This window comes from Sinohyriopsis cumingii, chromosome 3 (genome assembly GCF_028554795.1).
Source record: "Sinohyriopsis cumingii isolate HCF-2022 chromosome 3, ASM2855479v2, whole genome shotgun sequence".
In the NCBI taxonomy this organism is placed as follows: Eukaryota; Metazoa; Mollusca; class Bivalvia; order Unionida; family Unionidae; genus Sinohyriopsis; species Sinohyriopsis cumingii.
The window spans coordinates 65,901,678-65,927,541 of record NC_142963.1 but is presented as its reverse complement, the minus strand read 5'-3'; the positions used below and the strand labels follow the sequence as shown (position 1 = coordinate 65,927,541).

The 25,864-nt window shown below is 35.2% G+C and overlaps 1 protein-coding gene across 3 annotated transcripts in view; it reads right to left on the bottom strand.

The window, feature by feature from the left end:
* LOC149803010 (meiosis inhibitor protein 1-like) overlaps nt 1-25,864 on the bottom strand; it is a 216,338-nt gene that overhangs the window by 176,914 nt on the left and 13,560 nt on the right. The window contains exons 1-3 of one of the 3 annotated variants that reach the window (XM_089952560.1): nt 22,961-23,085; nt 21,041-21,114; nt 13,158-13,263 (exon numbers count right to left, since the gene is read on the bottom strand). In XM_089952560.1, coding sequence (XP_089808686.1) covers nt 13,158-13,263; nt 21,041-21,091 — 157 coding nt within the window. In that variant the 5' untranslated portion in view covers nt 21,092-21,114; nt 22,961-23,085. Of the gene's footprint in view, nt 1-13,157; nt 13,264-21,040; nt 21,115-22,187; nt 22,394-22,960; nt 23,086-25,864 lie in introns of those variants that run through there. The other 2 variants (XM_089952559.1, XM_089952558.1) reach the window with 2 other exon arrangements.

The window sequence follows — 25,864 nt, the reverse complement described above, 5'->3', positions numbered from 1 at the left end:
CCTCATGCCACACTCTGTCAAATAACTTTTTTAAATCTATGAACACATGACAGATGTCTTGTTGGTGTTGCGAGTACTTTTCACACAGAACCCTGAGATTGAATATTTGTTCTGTTGTGCTTCTTCCACTCCGGAACCCAGCCTGTTCTTCAGCGATTATTTCTTCTGCTTCTGGTTTCAGTCTGTTCAAGATGATCTTCAGCATTACCTTACTAGCATGGCTGATCAAACTGATAGTTCTGTAATTTTGGCACAGTTGGAGATTGCCTTTTTTGTGGAGTGTTATAATAAGTGACTGGGTCTACTGTCTTGGCCATTCACCTGTCTGCCAGATCTTATTGCAGATTTTTGTTAGTAGCTCTTTCACTGATCCCCCCCCCCCCTCCATTCTTGTTAAGTTCAGCTGGGATGTTGTCTATTCCAGCTGCCTTCCCATTCTTCAGTGCTCTTATTGCTGACTCCACCTCTTCTTTGAGAATGGGGAAGTCATCATCATTTGAGGAGTTTGGAACTTCAAGCACCTCTGGGTCTCCTGTGGACTGATGGTTGTAGAGTTCTTTGCAATACTCAGTCCATCTTTCTGCAATGCACTTGCTTCTGTGAGGCATTTTCCATTTTTGTCCTGAATGGTACTGATTCTTGGTTGTTTCTGTCTGGTGAGGTCTTTCACAATTTGGAATGCCTTTTTGCAGCAAAAAGACAATGCAGATGCAGAAATATAATTTTCAATGCTGAGAAAAACTAGGCAAGATCATTGGCAAAGTTTGAACAACTGTCCAAACCAGTCCATAATGGGTGCATAAATGAACAACAGTCCCATCCATTCTCTAATAAGTACAAAGATGAACAATGCCCCATCCAGTCCCTTTAAATGCAGATGAACTGTCTGATCCAGTCTCTAATAAGTGCAAAATTGAACTGTCCCATCCAGTCTCTAATAAGTGCAAAGATGAACAACTATCCCATCCAGTCTCTAATAAGTACAAAGATGAACAACTATCCCATCCAGTCTCTAATGAGTGCAAAGATGAACAACGCCCCATCCAGTCTCTAATGAGTGCAAAGATAAACAATGTCCCCTCCAGTCTCTAATGAGTGCAAAGATGAACAACTATCCCATCCATTCTCTAATAAGTACAAAGATGAACAACTATCCCATCCAGTCTCTAATAAGTACAAAGATGAACAACTATCCCATCCAGTCTCTAATGAATGCAACGATGAACAATGCCCTATGCAGTATCTAATGAGTGCAAAGATAAACAATGTCCCATCCAATCTCTAATGAGTGCAAAAATGAACATCCCATCCAGTCTCTAATGAGTGCAAAGATGAACAACTATCCCATCTAGTCTCTAATAAGTACAAAGATGAACAACTTTCCCAGTGCAATGATGAACAACATCCAATCTAGTCTATAATGAGTGAAAAGATAAACCATCTCCAATCCAGTCTCTAATGAGTGCAAAGATGAACAATGTCCCATCCAGTCTCTAATAAGTGCAAAGATGAACAACATCCCATCCAGTCTCTACTGAGTGCAAAGATGAACAATGTCCCATCTGGTCTCTAATGAATGCAAAGATGGACAATGTCCCATCCAGTCTCTAATGAGTGCAAAGATAAACAATGTCCAATCCAGTCTATAATCAGTGCAAAGATGAACAATGTCCCATCTGGTCTCTAATGAGTGCCAAAATGAACAGCTGTCCCATCCAGACTCTAATAAGTGCAAAAATGAACAACGTCCTATTCAGTCTCTAATGAGTGCAAAGATGAACAACATCCCATCCAGTTTCTATTGAGTGCAAAGCTGAACAATGTCCCATCTGGTCTCTAATAAGTACAAAAATGAACAACTGTCCCATCCAGTCTCTAATAAGTACAAAGATGAACTGTCCCATCCAGTCTCTATTGAGTGCAAAGATGAACTGTCCCATCCAGTCTCTAATGTGTGCAAAACTGAACACAAACAATTAAATCCTCCACCAAACTAATGACAGCAGTAAATTCTGTCTCCAGTAAAGACTATTACTTTATGCATCATGTGTGTTTTTAGTGATGATATGACAATGCTAAGTGTAACAGGACTGAAACCAAATGGATTTGGATAAGTGAAAACACAGAATACAATGTATGCAAATGAAAAAGAGTTTATGAAATGAAAATACAAATATTTAACAAGAAATAAACAAGTAGACCCTAATCATGATTTACCTTGCACACTACAATTCAATAAACATAAGATTCACAAACATGTAAAGAAAACAAACCACCATTAAATGATATAAAACTACCAATGAAGATGTAATCAAAATAAATCACTAAGATTCATGTAAGATATCAAAATGATAAATATGGTTCATGTAATGATATGATATAAAATGACTATGGCTCATACAACCATATTATATGTAAATGAGTATGGTTCATACAACCATATTATATAAAAATAAATATGGTTCATACAACCATATTATATAAAAATAAATATGGTTCATACAACCATATTATATAAAAATAAATATGGTTCATACAACCATATTATATAAAAATAAATATGGTTCATACAACCATATTATATAAAAATGAGTATGGTTCATACAACCATATTATATAAAAATAAATATTGTTCATACAACCATATTATATAAAAATAAATATGGTTCATACAACCATATTATACAAAAATGAGTATGGTTCATACAACCATATTATATAAAATAAATATGGTTCATACAACCATATTATATAAAAATGAGTATGGTTCATACAACCATATTATATAAAATAAATATGGTTCATACAACCATATTATATGTAAATGAGTATGGTTCATACAACCATATTATATAAAAATAAATATGGTTCATACAACCATATTATATGTAAATGAGTTTGGTTCATACAACCATATTATATAAAAATTAAATATGGTTCATACAACCATATTATATGTAAATGAGTATGGTTCATACAACCATATTATATAAAAATAAATATGGTTCATACAACCATATTATATAAAAATAAATATGGTTCATACAACCATATTATATAAAAATGAGTATGGTTCATACAACCATATTATATAAAAATTAAATATGGTTCATACAACCATATTATATGTAAATGAGTATGGTTCATACAACCATATAATATAAAAATAAATATGGTTCATACAACCATATTATATAAAAATAAATATGGTTCATACAACCATATTATATGTAAATGAGTATGGTTCATACAACCATATTATATAAAAATAAATATGGTTCATACAACCATATTATATAAAAATAAATATGGTTCATACAACTATATTATATGTAAATGAGTATGGTTCATACAACCATATTATATAAAATAAATATGGTTCATACAACCATATTATATGCAAATGAGTATGGTTCACACAACCATATTATATAAAAATAAATATGGTTCATACAACCATATTATATAAAAATAAATATGGTTCATACAACCATATTATATGTAAATGAGTATGGTTCATACAACCATATTATATAAAAATAAATATGGTTCATACAACCATATTATATGTAAATGAGTATGGTTCATACAACCATATTATATAAAAATAAATATGGTTCATACAACCATATTATATAAAAATAAATATGGTTCATACAACCATATTATATAAAAATGAGTATGGTTCATACAACCATATTATATAAAAATAAATATGGTTCATACAACCATATTATATGTAAATGAGTATGGTTCATACAACCATATTATATGTAAATGAGTATGGTTCATACAACCATATTATATAAAAATAAATATGGTTCATACAACCATATTATATAAAAATGAGTATGGTTCATACAACCATATTATATAAAAATAAATATGGTTCATACAACCATATTATATAAAATAAAATATGGTTCACACAATCATATTATATATAAATGAGTATGGTTCATACAATCATATGATTTAAATTTTGGTTTATAATATGAATTTTTTTATCTACTATAAGATAAAAAATCTGAAAACAAATTGAAACAAATATTATTTAAGTGAGGAGGGATAAGAGGTTATAAACCATCAGCCTATTATTGTTAAAAAATGCCTTAAATACTTTGATTTGCAATGAAAAATTCTGAATTTTAGAGTTGTGTGCCCCAAAAATGTATTGTTGGAATCATCCCCGTGTTCTCTATTTTAGCAAGAACAGCTTCTGATAAGTATCTTTTATAGCTTTTCCACCTGATTGTTAAGGAACCCACATCCTTGCAAGGTCACCCTGAAAACAATTTTGACAGAGCATATCCTAAGATGCCTTTACACTAAGGATAGACGTCAAAAAAACCTGAAAATGGGTTTTCCATATGGTCGCTATGGAAGCCACAACAATGCTATAGGAAGTAATGCAGACATAATTTTAGGAAGTGTGTGCTATGAAAAAGTTAACTAATTCTTGGCTAAATTAACTCATCTCTTTTATCAAAGTCATAAATATACCCCCACCTTCCAAAATCTCACTCACCCCCCCATGATCAAAGAGTCTGCAGTAAAATAGAAAACACCCATAACTCTTCTGTGTGAGAACAACATCTAGATCTTCTGATAATGTCCATAAAATATAGTAAGTTTCACAGCAATCTAACAATAATAATAATAATACTAATAATAATAATAATAATAATAATAAGAAGAAGAAGAAGAAGAAGAAGAATGACTTTATTTAAAGCTCATTTGGACAACTAAAAAAATCTTCCATGAGGCCTTCTATAATTAAATTGTGCTAATATATATGTACAGTGTGACCCCACTATAACACATTAGTTGGTAACAATAGAACCCAACTGTGTTATAGACCGGACCATGTTATAAGCAACCAGGTCAGTTAACTGAAGAAAATTATGCAGGTTCCCAAAAAAATTTGCAGGGGGTGGAGGGGTTAAGAAATAAATGCAGGCACAAAAATACATGCTTCATTGGCACAGTTACCATCTTAAATCAATGGATATTAAATGAGAATTGCACCTGTAGTGAAAACAGAGAAGGCATATATAATATTTTACGTCATTCAGAGAACCATGCATTGGTATATATATGTGTGTACTGTTTAAATCATTTTCATCTCATGTTGCCCCACATTTTAACAAGAGTTTCCATGCTTTGCACGATTTCTCCTTTCAACCTACTGTTATAGCTAATTCTGAGATGGAACGTCTGCTAAAGGAAACCTATTGGATTCATCATCTTAATATGGTATATCCAAAAGGTCTCAATTCCAAAACACTACAACATTCATTAATCAAATTTTTAAAAATTATGTCCCCTGTTATAATTAGTTAAGAATATTTTTATATTATTCTAATTTACAGAATAACTTAACTAGTGAAAGTATAAACTAATATAAAAATAAGTTTACTAATTCCATAAAAATAAAAGGGCATTTTAAAAATAATTCTCAATATATTATGAATAATTATATATAAAATATTTGATTATAAGTATTATGAACACCATAAGTTTGTATTAAATAAATTGACTTCTGGTGAAATATTGAACATTCCTTAATAATATATTACGATACAATATATATATTTTAAATGTGCATTGATCATAATAAAAATCTTAATAACACTGTTTATCTCTATTTATTCATAACATCTTTTAAAAAAAATTGTATACTGTATATATACATGTCTATCATATTGCACGAAAAGAGTATCAACACAGTGTACTCACCCGCAAATCTCATCACATACAATGAATCCACAATACAAGTAATTCCATCGAAAATATGCACAAACACAGATTTAAAATATCCAAAAATATTGTCACTTGTCTGAATTCAGTGGAAAAAAATAGCATAATTACAAAACAAATGATGAAGCACATTAACTTTTCAGTACGGCCCAAGTCGGTAAAAGTTAATTTGCGTTTTAAGCCACTGTTAGTAGTGTTTGTAAGCATAAACTCTTTTCCTGCAGAAAGGAAACTTTCACGGTACATTAAATGTGTTCCAGTCACGTTGGAAAATGAAACAATCCAGCAGATTCCATGGCTTTTATTTAAGTTTGGTACTGACTTCCTCTGAAGGAAGGTTCTTTGTTTTTATTGAAGATTGTAGTCGGCTTTGATAAAGGGTATATGTGATATTGAAGTCATGGCTAAAGTACAGCTTTGGAGAACCAAACAAATGCCCATTTCTTATCATGCAACATCAAATAATTGTAATGCATGATTTAGACTGACTTTTTTTCTTCATTTGCTTAGTATGATTTCATAACAGTCGGTGCTTCAAAGGTAATCTGTTTTCTTTGAAATTTCAGCAAACTATTTTATCTGGTACATTTTTAAAAAAGGAACTGGCCATCATTTGGTCAATTGTAGTTACTGCTCCTCCCTGCCTATTGAATAGACCAACACATAAGATCTTGTTTTTTTATTGCTTCTTTTTTGTTTTAACATCTGTGGTAGCAGAGTGATGCTGCCTTCCATGCATGCATCAGAAATTTGAAAAAAATCAACTGATGATAGAGACACAGGTGTTCTGGTCTGATGACAGAGATTACTACAGAAAATGTGAGTGTTATGAAGGATTTAATTCTGAGTGAAAAGAAGAGGAATTTTACTTACCATCCACACACATATTTCAGTCTATATAAATATATTATTTACTAGCAAGGAGCCAAATATCCAATAGAAGATAGATTATGAGATAATACCTCGTCTGGTTGATCTCTGCTACCAGAAATGTCAACACAAAAAACAAAAAAGACAGATATCTCACATCATACAGTACTCATGCTAGATGTCAACATAAGTTGATTATGATAAAACAATGCACTGTTAAGATGGTTTGTCAATATGGACAACGAATTTGTTCATGTAACAATAGATAAATTTCAGTGCAGTTTATATTAAGTTTGCAGCTTCCTTTCATGGGGCCTCTGAATTTCTCCACTCCAAACCAGTGGTTGTGTATATAAGTTTAAACAGCCAACAATGTCCCCTCCCCCCAAAATATTGCCAGATGTTATATTTTGTTACCAATAAGGAGAAATATCACAATTTGCAACATTAGCAAAGCCCTGAGCGATCCCTCAATAAACTTTATACGTTATTTTTTGTACTTTTAAGAAAAATATTTTCTGTGTACAAGAAAATACATATACATTTTCAGAAGCCACCCCACGATCATCTTGTATTATTCTTAAGTGATCTCTTCTCCAAAATGAAAATAAACTTTTTACATTTTTATGTACTTTTAACATTATTTTTTTCATGAATGAGAAAATACATGTATATGAAATTTTAGAAGCCACAACACAACCATGTTACATCCAAATTTGTGGTATAACAGAGCATGCTATAGCAGGGTCACACTATTTATTGCACAATTTTGACAAGAAAAGGTGTCTTCAGACAACAAATGCTTTTAAAAACTAGACAACTGATCTACTGCTAAACTAAAATGTGCACAGTTTTAAAAGGATGAATACATACAGGATTCATACAAACAGTAGTAGCAAACATATGTGAAACATTATAGGAGAGTACATGATATAACAATATTGTGAAAAAGTAGCAGTACTGAACTTAACAAAATCAAACAAATGATTGTTCCTGTAGATGCTGACTAAGAAGCAATCAGACTAGCTGCATTCACAAAATTGTGTGCATGTGTGTGTGTCCACCCAGTCACATTATCCTGACACCAGGATGACCAGTCATAACACTACCTTCTTGAAGCTGAGCGCCAAATGAGACAGCTGCAAGTACCATTTTTATGTCTTTGGTATGACTCAGTCAGGGTTTGACCCCATGACTCCCTGCATTCAAGGTGGATGCTCTAACCACTTAGGCCACAAAATTTTGACATGCAAGCTAAAATACAAAATTTAGTTTACAACAGTTACAAGTACGAAAAGTCACATATTGCAGTGGGAACCCACTATAACGCGATAATTGGGGTTTTAAAAAGATGGATCGTGTTAATAGTGGGGTCGCGATAATGCAGGGTTTTACATTATTTTACTTTTTTCAGAGAACAATGCATTGACACATATGCATTTATTCATTTCTAGTGTATCTCATGAACAGGATATCAATACCATTTACTATCGTGCCGTCGTGGCATGCAGTTCATCCATAATGCATGCAATTCCATTGAAAAATTGCACACAAATTTAAAATATTCAATAATTTTGTCACAGATCATTGTGTCTGAATTCAACGTCTAATATATAGCATAAACAGAGTATTAACACCGTTTACTTACCATCTGATATCGTACCATCATGGCATGCAGAAATCCATAATACATAATAATAATAATAATGAGGACTTTGTATAGCGCCTAATCTTTAGAAGCTCTAAGCGCTTTACATTAGACAACACTTATAACATAAGAAAAACATAATGATATGATTACAAAAAATAAACACCATGAAATTAGAAAACATAAAAACATGCTGAAAATATTTAAGGTAGGAAACATTATTTGGTCTTTAAGTTTGTTCTTGCAGTCAAAATAGGTGAGTTTTAAGAGCACTCTTGAATGGGATCACTGTGTCTTTGTGTCTAAGTTCAGTTGGCAATTCGTTCCACGTTGCTGGGCCCTGGTATGCAAAAGAAAGTTGTCCATATGACTTAGTTTTCATAGTGGGTATAATGAGTATACAATTGTCAGAAGAGGAGTGTAGGTATCTTGCTTGTGTGTACACATGGGTGAGGTCAGATAGGTATCTTGGACTGGATTCCGTTAGTGAAACGTAGCACAGAGAACAAATTTTGTGGTTGATTCTGGATCGAATGGATAGCCAGTGTAAGGTACAGAGCAGTGGGGAGGTGTGCTCTGATCATGGTACTCTAATGATGATCTGAGCAGCTGTGTTTTGAACTTTTTGAAGTTTTTGGAGTAGATATTGAGATGAACCAGACAGAATACATGTAATTCCATTGCAAAAATTGCATACATATTTAAACTATGTCACAGATCATTATGTGTCTGAATTCAATGAGAAAAATTAACAGCAAAATTAAGTTAAGAATATCAAAGCACATGTACGGTTCATTACGTTCCAGGGTCTATGAACAATGTCTATAAAAATTTTGTACTGCTAAAATTTTATCATATGCGTTTTCGTGTACCTTTATTCATTGTAAATTCCCAGTAATTAACACTTGTATGCCTATTCATTTGAATGACTACAGCAAGAATAATTAACAAATAACACATGCTTTCAGTATGCATATAACTTTTACTTCAGATTTTGTGAATCTGGAAAGAAATGTGAAAAATACTTGTATAAAGATTTTTAAGCCGAATGCATGTACAATTTCGTACCCTTTTAATTTCCAGCTAATAAAGTTGACATTATTTACTGGTCAACTGATTGCGTCTAATAACACTGCCAAGCCCAACAAATATCTTGGTGGCTTTCATTTTTTGATGTTAATTAAATTATGAGAATCTTTTATCAACCACCGCATTGTCTGCCACTTGGTTGTGTATCAGTTAAAGAAGAAACACATGTCGCTACTGTTTGAGCAACTTTGATTGATAAATGTCTCATTTCGAATTAAATAAACTAATAGTTTGAATCACTGTTTCCAGTGAGCAGACATCAACGTGTGTACACTCTTAATATCGAGTAGAAATAAAGTAATAGTTTGAATCACTGTTTCCAGTGAGCAGACATCAAAGTGTGTACACTCTCAATATTGAGTAAGAATAAAGTACTGGTTTCAATCATGGTTTTCACTGAGCAGACATCAAGGTGCATATTTACGCAGTATAAGCCTAGAAAACTATAAATACCAAATTCATTTTGTAAAAATTAAAAAATCATATCTAATCATGGAAAAGACTGAGTCACAGATCCTGAGAGCAACCAAGCAAAGAAGACCGTAGCAGAGATCTGTCAAAGACCACCCTCGAGAGACCAAGGAAAATAATTCAGCAAAGCTCTCTCAGAATTTCATTGCAGACAGCGAGTATGTTGCCATTGTACACAGTTTCACAGAGAGAGATCGAACGACATGGAAAGAAAAAATATCTTCCATACGCCAACATAACTTCATTAAATGATATTACCATCCCAGATTCTCTGCAAAAATTTACAAGAGACACTAATTTTCTTCTGTTGGATTTGGGTCTGGATGATGATGCTTGCATTCTGATGTTTGGAATGACTGAAAAACTTACCCTTCTACAGCAAAATGATCACTGGTTTATCGATGGTACTTTTAAAGTTGAGCTGACACTATTTCCTCAGCTATTCATTATACATGCTTTAATTAACAACTCGGCCTATCCTCTAGTCTACATTTTGCTGCCGGAGAAAACAGAGCATGGCTATGAATGCATCATGCAGAAAATTCTCGAACTGCAGCCTTGTCTTAATCCTGCTAGCATAATGGCCATTTCGAGAAAGCCAGTCTAAATGCATGTGCAACCATATTCCCAGGAGCACGGTTAGCAGGATACTTCTTCCAACTAGGACAATGTTTGTGGTGCAAAGTGCAGGAATACCATTTAGCGAAGGCTTAATATGATGATGAAAATGTTCGCATGTATGTCAAAATGCTTTTAGCCCTCAGTTTTGTTCCAGCTGAAGATGTTCCAGACGCTTTTGATGAGTTGGTGGAAAGCAGCCTTCTGGAACTTACACCAATCAATGATTACTGGGAAGACAACTACATGGGAAGACAAAAAAGAGACCGTTGAGGAAATCTCAGATTTCCTATCAATTTGTGGAGCATGCACAATCGTGTAAACGACAGTTTACCATGCACTAATAATTCGGTTGAGGCATGGCATCAGTCATGTCAACAGACAGTAAACTGTCATCATCTGTCTGTTTACAAGCTGGTTGACCACTTTCGCAAGGAGCAAGATCATGTTGAGATTATGATTGAATGATATTGAGAAGGACTTAGACAGCCGGAGGCATCGAAATCAAAGTACGTCAGACTTAATCGACGCCTGCTAGCTTTGGTTCCAAAATATGGCAATGTACCACTGATAGACTATCTGTGCAGAATCAGTCATAACGTTGCAATTTGAAAAATGATAGACATAAGAAAATGAAAATCATATTAGTTTTTATAATTGTTTTGCCTTGTTTCTTTGTCGTGATTATGTACATAACATTGCATTTTGAACTGTGATAGAAATAATACAATAAGACTCATTAATAATATTAAACATTGTTAAAATAGCGAATATTTGCTTATTTATTTGACATAATAACTTTTATCATTTATGCCTTGCACACTTTTGTTGGTGCACACTTTAGTCAGTGCACACTTTTGTCATGCGCACTAACGACAGAATACCCACTATTTCACATACTTTGAAGAAAAAATATTTTTTCACATGCAAATGAATAAGAAATTTTGGAAGCCATGCCACAACCACATTATATCCGAATTTGCATTATCACAGGGTACTTTATAGCGGGTTGCACTGCACCTATAAATATCTTTTATATTTTTATCCTGATACCAGGCTGACCAGTTCTAATACTAACCTCTTAATGCAGAGTGCCAAGTGAGGCAGGTGGTAGTACCATTTTTATAGTCTTTGGTATGACTTGGCTGGGGTTTGGACCCACGACCTCCTGCATCCACGGCGGATGCTCTAACCACTTAGGAAACTGGAGCAGTCACAAAATTCTGACATGTAAGCTAAAATACAAAGGTTAATTTACAACAGTCACTTTAAATTATGAAAAGTCACTTGCTACCTACAAATATCTTAAGTTGTTTTTCACATAGATAAAACAGATGGGGAAAAATAGTATTCATCAAATTTTCCTTCTGAAATGTACCACTTTAAAAACATGTATACACAAACATATATTAATGACCAACATTAAATAAACAGCAAAACATTAAAGCAAAACAAAATAACTGGATCAATTAAAAAAATATCTCTGTCACAAATTCCCCTACACGAAGTAAAATACTTAGTCAAAGGTAGAGGAGGGTGAATATTTATGACAGGTGATAGTCAAAATACGAAGACAAACAACAAAAAATACACAAATAATATTACATTTATTGACAAATAACACTAATAATGCACACACACACACACACACACTAACACTACCTCTTGTCACCAATATATATATATATATATTTACATATTCTTCACAAAATAACATCCAAACATGGCCACAACTGAACACTGTTCAAGAATTCAACATTATATCTTTGCTTTCCTGCCCATATTTTGAATCTCCTCTCCACCGCCCAAAATGCTCCATGAGGCCCTTATGAAGACGTACACTCCCACACTTCTATCTCTATCTTGAATGCTTTATTCCCAAAACACATAAATGTATGTATGACAGCATGCTTTCCACACAGCACGGGTATCTTGCGGGAATACGTTTTTTCTTAAAATTGCTATGTCAGTTTAGTCATTGATTATTACCTATGTTCACTCTTGGCAACACGTTTCATCCAAACTGTCAATTTGATGGGTTTGTGTGACACTCTTTACAGGTTTCATTCTAAAGTTGTAGCCTGACAATCTCCTAGGGAAATTCCTGATCTTTTGCGTCACCTCATACACCTGAGAAATCAGCTAACTAAACACATGTTAAGTGTTATCTTTACTAGTGTCTTATTAAACCACAGGGCAATGTAAAACAATCTCTGTTGTGTTTCTTATGTTAGTCAGTATACTTTAACATACATGTACGATACATATGGGTTTGTATGTGATCAACAGTGACAACTGTCAAACGATACAATACCTATCAATCACATTAATTGGGCGGGTGGGTACAGATGGCACCGTGTCACATCTTAATAACAACCACACTCATTTAATTCCATGGACAGGTGAGAATTTTGTCAAGACATTTCCTTCGAAATTCAATACAACATCATAAATGCATAAAAGCTATTTAATAAATCAAAAAATTCACAAGTGTAATACTATTCTCAGTTTCAAAAGACTCGGCAATCCAAAGATGATTAGCAAGCTTAAGCACATCCATATTAAAGCCTATCAAAACTGGCATCCTCAATACAACAGCACACACATGGCCTCTAATTATAAATTATTATTATTGATGATACAAAGATTTCTGACTAAATAAGATACAGACATAATTTACAGTGTGATACTGGCCACTTACCATGTTCCATCAGGAGTTTAACAGCAAGAGAAGGTATCTGGTACAGCAGCTTGCCAAGTAGAGTGTAATGGGGAAACAAAGTTTTGTGGTCCAAACCAAGCTGAACCTACAATAAAAATCATTATGTATGTCTTACATGTCTTTTAAAAAATATCTACCATTATATATAATACTTAAGTTCAAGTCTGCCCCAGGACCCTAGTATCCACCAATTGCCAGCACCCCTGTGGACATGGAGATGCAATACAACCTCTTGCATGCAAGAAGAGGTGACTAATGGTGAAGACAGGAGCAATAGTGTGCTTAACTGCAAGGGTTCAGGTTCAAATACTAACACTGGGGGTGGGGTAAGACTCAAATAGTGTTTTTCGAGGTCCCAAAGGGGAGGTCAGTGTATCTGACTCAAAAAAGTGAAGTTGTCCAATTGAGAATAAGCTAACTTTACATATAAGCCTTTAAAAATAACTGGAAATTCAAATCTGAATTTTAAAAAAACATGAACTTGTTTAATCATTTAATACACTTATAAAGAAAGAAACATTCGGTAGATTTAGCATTGTCAAATACCAATGCCATAGACATACACATGTGCAAATATTCACAAAATCACAACCACACAGACATTCTATAAAAGCATACATAAAGTTTCTGTCTTTAAAATCCACTGAATGGCAAAATATACGTTTAATTTGATGCAGTCTTTGCTCACAGAGATTACTATAAACTTTTGAGCAGTAATGTATATCAGGCGACTCTGATCTGGTGAGATGTCAAAATACACCAAGCCTACAACTCACTTCAGCCACAAAGAAAGGGCTTGAAGTGTGATTTCCTGTGTTACAGCTCACAACAGAAGGAAGAGGTATTTGCGGTGCCATGACTTGTCTCTTTGCGCTTTAAGTTAGGGCTTGAAAATGCAAACAGGGTCTTCTTTGGCTACTGTTCCAACCTGTCTATGGAAGAGAGCAAGCGTGTGAAGACTCTTTGATTACCAAAAGATGGCAACCTATTTTGGGCTACGAAGCCTGATTGTGTCAAAAGAACCACCAAACCCTCAGATAGAAACTGAAGAGAGTTTGGTTGACATAAAGGGCATGCAGCTCTCCTACCTTGCATGAAGCTAAAGCTATCAGGAAACATGACCTGTATGATTGTGACTTTCACAAAGTGTAAGCTAGAGATATGAATGGATTTGAATTGAGCCATATTAAACCCAAGATTAGTTCCGATATAAAGAAAATTGGTTGACTGCGACCAAAATTGTCTAAAAGATCTGATAAGTTTATATTCCACCCAAACATGTCGGCCAAGATGTCAGAATGTGTCCAATATCATGGGATGGTAGCCTTTTGTAGAGACTGGAGCCCAACTGTTTCTCCTCAAAACGCCAGAGAAAATGTTGGCCAGTTGGCATGACATCAGTCCCTAAAAACACTCCACTTTCCCATATAAGCCTTCAGAGTGGAGGGTCTTCCTGCTCTCAAGATTCTCTCCACAATCGAATGTTTGAATGGTTTGTCTCGAGGAGAAGACTCCGATTCGCTGGACTTGTCCCATCTGAAAGGGGCTATCAGAATGATACTGCCTTTCTGACTGTGTTTCTTCAGGATTATTTTTGGATTCAACACCATAGGATGGGAGGCAAATGCCCATAACCCCCTCCCCAATATTTAACAGTGTATCAATGGCCCAAGCTTCTGGGTCTTGAGCCAGAGAGATGAAGGTTGGTAGCTTGTGTATCCACCTTGTCGCCAAGAGGTTGATCAATGGACACCACCAAAGTGCGCAGTGAAGACTAACCAAGTGTGACTGCAATGACATTCCAAACAAGGTCTGACAGGCATGGAGCAGATTTGTCCACCAGAAAAGCATATATATATTAACAGCAAACATTCAGTCAAGTGCCAGAAAATTGGTTCTAGGAGTATGTTGCCTGAAGTCTATCTCTTCCTCCTCATCAAGATCTACTGATTCTTTAGAGCAACAGCATGGGTGGAGGGATTCTGAAGTAGCCAACACACTAAAAATGTTCTAGCAGTGGGTTGAATGCTAAACTTCAGACCATTCCATGGTTGGATCTGAGTAAGATGTGAAGGATGGTGGATTTGAAGGATTTCTGTGTCGCACTCATGTTGTGTAGAGGCACAACTGGGTCTACTTACAGCGCTAAAGAAGATGTATCACGTGATATGAAGACTCAATTCCATTTCTATGAAAACATCACTAGCTCTCCCTTGTGGACATGCACTGAACATATGTTAGTCCAGCAGTGCTGGCTGGTTTGCCCAATGAATGGTCAGGCTGGAAGCTTGCGGTATATAAGACGGTCCGGCTATCACTGGTTCCAGCTGCTCAAATGGCCTGGCTGGACAGATTTCTCAATGAAGTCTCCATCATAGAAAGTGCATGTCGCCAATGGTATGGCAGGACAGACAGATCACTAAGCTAACTGTACATCATATTTGGCTGGACCGATTTGATGCAAAAGTCCCATTGCTGGAATGGTTGGACAGAGGGCAATGATGCAGTTTTAATATGCATTAGATCCAATGGATCCTTTGTGAACAGCATGTGGTTGGCCCAGATGCTGGTGGCATATAAGATGGTACAGTAATCATCAGTACTGGCTGAACCAAAGGCCTGGCTGAACAAACAGATTTATCACTGAAATCTTCAGCATAGTAATGACAAGATGCCAAAGGCATGAATAGATGGATGGATCTATCACCAAGATCTCCACATGAACTGTTTGGCAGGACCATTTCAACAAAAAGGTCCCCATGCTTGAATGGCTGGATTGCCAGTGTTGGCTGGACAGTTGGCAATGTTGGGACAACCAGTAATGGTACTGCAGTATTAAGATTCAACAGATCCAGCATGAACCCCATGAACCCTGACTTACAAGACTGTAGACGATGCGCGGACAAGCAGGAGGACTTATCGTGAGATGCCTAAAATTGGGGAATATACCCCCAATGAATTTGTATCGTCAACAACCACAGGTTTTCTTCCTTGATTTATTCCATCTTTCCTTCGTTTCATTGCCAAAAGGATGATTGCTTTGAATGTGCATTTCATGCATATAGTAAACATTTCTCCTAAAATGACACAAGAAGAGAGAACAAAGCATAGATTAGCAAATTAGTATGTGACTAACTAGCTACTAGCATAAATTGGCAAATCAGCAGCTAAAACTTCCACTGACTACATATTAGAGACACTGCATATCAGAAACAGTGTATACATAGTATAAACAAAACAAGAGTCATGGTAGACGTCTATGCTCTGAAGTTGCATATACATAATTTAAACTGACACTCTGCTGAAACAACATAAAAACACAAATTAAAGCAGAAACTAGTAATGTATTGAAATTAGAAGTCACTAAAACACTGTCATAACTAACAGAGCAGATAGGTGATCTGCTTCTACATTATTCTTCCCAGGAAGATGGCAAGCATTCAACCAAATCTGTCTTTCTATATGCCAAAACCAAATGTCACGGGCCATTTGATCTAGTAATCTCTTCCTACCTCCCATTTTGTTAATGTAGGCAACAGCTACAGTATATTATCCATGAAGATCCTAATGTGTAAGTTATATTCATATCCACAACGAGACTTTAATATCAGGAAGCAGGCCTGCAATACTAAAACATTGATGTGGCTCATTTTCTCAGTACTACTCCAGCAACCACCAGATTTAACATCGTCTGTCTCCTTTACCCCTCCCCCCCCCATCCTATAAGAGAACTGTCACTTTGCATAATAATGTCTGGTTACCTCTACAAATAGACTTAAATCTGATTTTAACATTTTGGATCCACCATTTAATTGTATCTTTAGCATTGCTGGAAAGAGAAATTGATGCATCATAATTGCCATTATGCATTTTCAGTAATCTATCTTTCTCCTGTTCCAAAGGTTTGTATTAGAGAGGGGCATATTCTAAGCCTGGCTCACTAGCAACCATTGTGCCTGTTTATTGTGCCAAATCACGAATAGCCAAATCTTTCCACTTCAGCACTGTTTCACAAAACTCAATCAATGCCTGTGCCTTTCCCTCAGTCAATCTAACCATCATATTTACTGAATTAATGACAAATCCCACAAAGCTGAAAGTTTGTGTAGGTTGCAAAATGGATTTAGTTGGGTGTATTGTAAATCCTAAATCATCCAATAATGCAGCAGTATGGTACACATCGTTTTGACACTCTAAGTATGTTGAACCTTGAAGAAGATTATCATCCAAATAGACTTCATTGAGATAACCCATCTTACGCATGGAAGAAATAACAGGCTTCATCATTTTGGTGTATACCCGTGGTGCAGATGCCAGTCCATTTGGTAAACAGGTGTACTGATAAAATTGTCCTTTCCAGTGAAAGCATAAATATTTGTGTAAAGCAATGTCAACCTGAATAGAGTATTATGCATCTTTCATGACAATAGAATCAAAATAAGAATCTTTGCAAACCATGGTCAGTGCTGTTTTTAATGTCTCCACTTTAAAATGGTGATGTACCAGATGTACATTGAAAGCATTCAGGTTAAGAATAGACCGGATGCTCCCATCACACTTTTCTCTAGTGAAAATGTTAGACAAGTACTTTACACAGGCAAAGTTTATTCTCTCCAATACTCCCTTTTCCAGCAGTTTATCAATTTCAGTAGTAATTACAGTGGATTCATTGTCAGAGAATTTTCTCTATTTTGGAATACAAGTTTGAACTGGGCTGCTATCAAGTTCGAGTCTATAGCCTTTCGGATTAGATAAAAACCTCTGCATCAGAGGTGATCTTCTGCCATTTTTTAGCACACCAACTAACTTTACCAGCAACAAAATTTTCTGCTGTATTATATAAGGCTGGGAAAAAAACTGCTCTCTTGAATGGGAAAACTGCTACTTACAGTTTTTGTGCAAAGATGCAACACTGCCTCTGTTCATAAATCTTGACAGGGGTTGTAAGGTCTCCTTTCTTGAGGTTCTGTGGTCCCCATTGGTATGGTTGCTGTTGTTAGGGCTGGGACCTGGCCCCCATCTTGAATAAAAAAGACTTGGGTCCTGCTTGACCTTTATAATTTGAGTATCTTCCAGTGTTTAAAGCCAAACTCTTTCCAACACTTTGTTCCCCATCTGCTGATTATCTGCAATATTTTTAACTTTTGTAGACAGATCATCTCCAAACAGGAGGACAGTTACCTTATTTTGGGTTGCACAGATAGATTGATAACTGTAATGGAGATCCATCTTGATGAGTTCTTTCCTCTTATGAGACATGTCACAAAATGCTGAAGAAAGCACCCACAATACATCACCATGCTTCTGCAAGCAGTTTATTTACATTTGTAGATGTACCATCTAACTTATTATGTAGTAATTCATCCATGAGCCTGAGAAGGGGAACACTAGCTTTAGCAACAGTTCCTTGAAACTTTTGGAGCTTGGCATCCATTTGTTTTGTAGGTTTGTTCATTTCTGCACAAATTTCGGGATTTACTTTAGGCACATTTAAATTCTGGCAATTTTGTGGCCTTAAATGTTTTTTGCTTAAGTTCTTAAATTTATCGTGTGTTATTTGGGCCCGAATCCTGCATTCACAACTCTGGCCAAGCTCTCCTGAATGGGTGGCCCACAACGTTTGTGCACTTCATAAAAGTCAGAGAGTTCTTTCAGGATGTCATTACCTTCAGTTTCTGAGGGTAAATTTGGTGGTGATGTTACTAAGTTTTGAAGGCCATGCTCGAAGTCATCAACATCTTCCTCACTTTCCACACCAGTGTTAGAAAGATCACTTACCTCGTTATGCTGAACTGTTTCCATCAGTACAAGTTTCTGTGCCGGTCCATCAATCCCAGTATATCAGCCATGAGGTTTTTGCTAAGACTGTCAAGTTGTCACCATAGCTGACAAATTTGTCAATAATTCAAGCTGACGGTCCCACATCACTTAATTGTGGGTCACTTGTCATTCAATATTAGACTGTGATCTAGGCTCCACGATTCACGTTCACGTGACAAACTCATTGTCATTGATTTCTCCTTGATTTTGATGCCTCTACAGGGCTATCATTTTGCATAGTTGTTCCCCCTTTGGAATCATTGTGTTTTGTTGCAACCGTAATGGAGAAATCTTTGGATTCTGCAATATTTCTTGCAATAGTCCATGCCCTATACTGACAGGATACCTTTGGCTTTGTCCCAATTCTGCCATTGTCCAAAGCTGTGCAAGAGATGACACTCAAAAACAATGAGACAATGAGGTACTGTACAGTTATGACTGTATAAGGCCTTTAAAATGGTAGAAGTTTCTGCCCCACGCTAATTTCAAATTTGCATGAAAGTTCAGCTGTACATTACTGGAAACGTGAAAACTGAAAACTCAAGAAAAACAAAAAGTAGAGACTCCTTAATGCTGGACCATTCACTGACCCATCACATGACCAATTCTATTTCATGGTATCCCTAGGCACTTACAGGGGAAATAAAATTCTTAGAAGCTGCCAGTGATCAGGGACATCACTGACAAATTTCCATTGGTACAGCCATTCCCAATTTACAAAAGTCATGGGTGAGAGGGAGATTTCTATGATGTAAACAATTACCAAAAATGTAGTTTTTTGGGTAGTAAAACTAATTTTATTGATGTAATACTTATATGTTGCTATTACATCACTAGTGTGTGTGTGTGTGTGTGTGTTTGTGTGTGTGTGTGTGTGTGTGTGTGTGTGTGTGTGTGTGTGTGATTTTTAATGTAGCTTTAAAAAAAATTCAGTCATGTCACTACAATGTCTGCAGTGTGACAGTTTATAGTGATGTCTAGCACTAGGGCATCATGCCACAGACATGTAGCATCATGTCCCACACAGTCACATTATCCTGACATCAGGCAAACCAGTCCTAACACTAACCTCTATATGCTGAGTGCCAAGCAAAGCAACTGTTAGTACCATTTTTATAAGTCTAATGACTCAGTCGGGGATCGAACCCACTATCTCCCGCATCCAAGGCGGATGCTCTAACCACTAGGCCACTGGAACAGTTATTACATCATTAGTAATTTTCCTGGAGGAAAATACTTCCTAAACAACGGAAATTCTGTCCTCTGATTAAGGTGAACCAGAATCTTCCATTACACTGAATCAGCTCTGCAATTACACTGGGCATGCATGAGGGTTCTCTTATATATTTGATGGAACAGCCTAAAGTGGGACATAAGTCTGGGGAAAAATCTGGCAATAGCAATCGTTAAAACTATTGTTTACACCCAATCACCCCCAACATGCATTTTAATATCAGTAATACAATACCTGTTGCTACTGCATAGCTGACTTTGTTAGTTAGGTGGGAGGTCTGATGATCCATGGAAAATTTTTCATACACCCTAACCAATTTGCAGAATGGACTTAGTCTAATTATGGATATGATCTCAAATTAAGTTGAGTATATCTGAAAATGGTAATTTCATGTTTGTACAAATTTGTTTCAAAACATGAATTATGATTTTCAAATTAGAATAGACAAAATGCAGGTATATGTTCACCATTTACATACTTTTAAGGCAAAATTATTATAACTGTAGTACTTCCAGTTCAACTGGGAAACAATAAAATGTAACTTTAGATGGGAAAATGGAAATATTCTGGTTAATGACCAAAACAAGATAAGTTTGTTTGCCTAAAAATGGTCTGATACACAATAAATAAACTATTTCTCTCTAGACACATTTAACTATTAATGTTGCAATCTCAATTATCTACATAAATCAAACCGGTCACTCTCACAAGTCCTTTACTTGACAATTTTCTTTATGGAAATAGACTGAAGAATTAAAATCAAAGCTAAAACAAGCAAGACACAAAAAAAGAAATATTTTGTTCAAACCTGCTGTGCAATAAAATCCAGAATGAAGGATACAAGTTCTTCAGATTCCATGTAATGCACCAGCTTTAGAAGCACTAAAAATTAAAATAATTATAAAAACAATAATAATAATAATAATTATTATAACAACAGCAGCAACAACAAAACAATGTCATCTATATCCACTGCTTTATCAAAATGATATTGAAGCTAATGTTTTCTAAATAGAAAAGGTATATCTAGATTACTCATCAAGAGTTTTATCCTATCTTTAACTCAATAAATTGTCAGGTCAGCATCATTATATGTAGCTAAAAGTACAAAATACATTTAAAATACTTTGTGTGAAACAAATTATGTACTTTAGTTACATTTAATGACCATGACTGGAAAGATTACTGAGTTACAGATAAGGATAAAATTCACAATGTTGTGTGAAAAGTGAAAAACACAATGCAAGGTATTGATCTTACCTCGTCTTATACTCAGCATCGGCTTGTATATGGATGAAGGATGGAAAATTTGCCAAATTTGCTATTTCAACTTATACTTCACATCAACTTATAGGCCAGCAAATACAGTAGATGTTATATGATGAGTTTGATAAAAACCAGAGGTCAATTTTGTCTCCTGTATTTCTTAAATCACTGTCCTAAAAATCTGCTCAAGAATCTATTATTATTGTACACCCCTAAAAGACAAATTTATCTGGCCAAAAGTCAGAGGCTTAAAGTGTCACTTTCGAGTGACAGCAATCTCAGAATGGTTAATTATACATGATCAGCAAATACAGATGATGCCTTGCATGAAGGACACGCAGCATGCAGCCCACTTATCTTATTCGTATATTCATTCACATTGATATACACAAGCTAAACGGTTAGGAGCTAAAAAAGAAAACTCAATCTAAGCCAGCAAGATGTGAAATGTAGATGATAATACACACCAACTTTCAGGTCTCCACTTAAGGTTGGTCGGAGATTTATATAAAACCATCCCACTCCATACCCCCAATAACATATCAAAATAACAAAACCTAGGTGCAAACCTACAGAACAGCCTAAAGTTTTATGCCTGTATTCCCAATGGTGTTGGAGTAAATACATTACATTACTTACAAAGGGATGGACATATAAAAAGTAACAGATAAGCAAAACAACATAATCACCTTTTCAAAATAATGCAGAAAATATGTCTCTGTTCTGGACAAACTTTTCCATGTGGATCCCAAGTCTCCATCTTTATTGCCAGTCTAAGTTCACTGGTTCAATCATACAGTTAATGATAATGATGATAATGAAAATGATACTGGGAACTCCACTCATGCTTCACTATAACATTAATTCAGATATATCATGGTTGAGTCATGCCTCCCAAATTTTTGTCTTAGATCTCCTGACACCACCCAAAATGTCTGCCGGTGAACAATAAATACAAACAATGATGCTAAATCTCAGAAACCTACAGCATACAGGTCATTATTATAATTGTTACACATTAGCTTTCACTAAGTATGGGAGTATCTTAACCCTGACCATTACAGAAATAGGCAGGCAGTAAAACTGTTGCTATATGTGAGACTGGCATTTCATTCCCACCTATGTACATACTCACATAGCATGCAATGGTTATTCAAACAGTCTGGTTCTACTGCAGTACAGTGCCTCATGTATTCATAGAATTTTCAATCATTCACAGTAAGATGCAGCTGGGTACATAAAGCAGCCAGCAGTTATGGACCCCACCTACTGCATTAAAATAGGGTTTTCCTATACATTCAACTTTCTTTCATATTTATCTACACTAATCACTGTGCTTTAGTGGGCAATTTTCTACAGTCACCATTTATCTGTCTACCTCACCATACATCTGTCTGTAAATTACATGATATCATAAACAACCTGGTGGAACAATATTCACTAAATTTTGTAGATACATTACCATTATCATAACTTTATACAACTGGGTGTCATCCTTGGCTCTGAACTCTTGGGCTCCTTTGAAAGGATTCAAAGTCAAATGTACAACATTTTTATGTTCTCAAATATTTTCTGTCTAAACTTAACATATGCATCTGGGAAAACACACCATATATATGATGTTTTTTACATTATGACCCTTGGCATATCTGTGAGGTGAGAGTGAGTACAGAAGATGGTATGGGGAGGAAGTTCTGCATATGCAGTAAAAAGCATGGGAATTTACAATGACTTGCCACTGCAGTTGATATCATTACAACTACTTATATTCAGAGTAGCTGGCTAATGAATTCATTCAGTACTAGGAACTATTAAACAAACTAAACGTATAAGCAATACCAAGGCAGAGGAGTGATACAACCCACCACACACCAAACACACACACACGGGTAATAACCTATCCATGTAATTATGGAGGTGCCTAAAACTGAACCAACACCTACAGATACAAAATTATATTTATTTGGTATATATCCAAGTGTTAACAACATTGTTCATTATTTTCAGTTACAATTCCTGCAGGTATGAGCAAACTTATTTTTGGATAAACATTTATGAAAAAAATATAACTATGAAAGCAAAAACTTTTCAGGAAATGTTAAAAGTAATAGTTTCATACTTAAAGTCACATTTCCTCTAAAAGAAAATGAAAACAAAATACAGTATGATATGACTATGTAGCCTTCTCAATGAATTGTGGTGAAAATATTATGATTAACTTTACATCTGTGTCAAGCATTAAGGAGGAAATCTGAACAGAGATATAAAATGTAGAAAACGATTTTGAATTTAAATAAGGACAGCTGTTTCTCCCCACAGTGTTTTTCATCGTCATGGTGTCAACAAACCTGTGACAAGATCATCATGTTAGAAGTAAATGCAGTCAACATATTACCAAAAAGCAAACTGTAGAGAGAATGTACTCCCACTGCCGCAGGGTCACTATACAAAGATTTGTGCCTGACCAATGAATATGTTTAAAATCAGAGGCCTCAAGTGGCCGAGTAGTCTAAAGCGCTCTCTGTTATGGATCACTGCCATATCGCCTCTGTCTACGTGGGTTCGAGTCTCAGATTCGGCCAATGTGGGTATGTGAGAAAGCTTGCCAGTAGCTTCTCGTGGGTCAGTGGTTCTTTCCGGGGATTTCCCAGGTTCTTCCTCCACCATTAATACTGGCCGCCATGTATTGCCTATCATGTGCTGAAAAATGGCGTTAAACCCACAACAACAACAACATGTTCAAAATCAAGATTATCATCTAAAAATTGTGCATGTGTAGAATTTAGGGCAGGTAAATCTTACCCACAACCATGACCGTTACTGAGTGAAAACAATACAATTTTTAAACCAACAAAATAGCAAGCATTTCCCAAAATTTAAACATTACAAATTCTATGACTTGGGCATAGAGAGCAATTAAATTTCATCAAATTAGCACCCAAAATTGACTAGAGAAAATAATCTTTCGATCATAATCTTTGACAAAACATTTTACAAAAAGTTGACATTCTACTCTGATTATTAATGCACGGTCTTGAACCAAACAAGGTGGTCAGGAATATTGTAAAATCAATTCAAAGTGAAGTAAATTTAACTTTTTGGGCTTGTTTAAGTAAAATGAGAGGCTATTTTGTCCAAATTAACTCCTAGCAAGGACCCTCTATGTATTCTGATTCTTCAACATAATGCACATGGTCGATAAGTTGACAGTCAAGCAAACTACTCTAGTATTATAGCGATGGATATGTGTCCCTTAATTATACCAGCAAAAACAATTCAACTAACTGACTGGATAGTTGACAATACATATTGGTAATAACAGATAAACACAATTTGTTCTTTAAATTTCTAAAATTCAACACATGCCCAAGTTTCACTTGCCAATATGCCTGAAGTCACATGGTTTACTGGAAATGCTAAATGACTTTTTCGACTACTGTACTTATAGTGAACCATATATTGGTTTTTTATATGACATTCTATTTCATGCTTTTTTATCTAAAGCTTATATAATTTTAAATAGTGTTCAGTATTCTAGTTTGTTGACTTGTGTGAGCTTGGGAAATATACTGTAACAATCCCTATTCTTTGCAAAAGAAGAGACATTTCAGTTAATGTGAAACTGTGCCATAAGGGCACCTTTATTCCAGCAACACCAGAAAGTAACAAAGAAAATTAATATAATTGAGAATAAACTCATATTATGTTAGATGAATAAACAGACACATTTGTTACATATTAATAACTTGTTATTAAACAAAGCTGTTTTTCTGCAAAAACAAGAACAAAATTATATAATTTTGGTTTACACTATGGACAAAACCTTATGTTTTTTAAGCTGCTACAATAGGGACATCTGAAAATAAATTCCAAAAAAATTATAAGTATACCTCTCGCTCAATAACTCACGCACAATGGGGTCCACAAACAAAGACCGCAATATAAGCGAGGTGCGAGTTACTGAGGGACCTCCAAAAATTGAAAAAAAATCACTTTGACATCAAGAAAACCATGAGGGGAGTGGAGTTAGTGAACTTGGCTGTTTATTGACTGAATCCTCATTTTACAATCACATTGATAATTTTTAATAACGCACTTTTTCTAATGGTTTAAATAACATTTATTTTCAAAAAGTCCAACATATGAAAGATTGTTCCAACTGGTTTCAACAACCATCATGTGTACGGGAAAAAATCTGTGTATTACATCACTGCCTTTTGTTTTCTTGATGAGTCTGGTTCCTGTAGTGGTGTTAAATATGATCCTTCCAAATCGGGAGTCCACAGAGCAGGGAACAAGACTAACTGTTGATACACCACCAAATAAGTTTCATTTTTTTAAAAACACGTGACATTTATTTCATTTA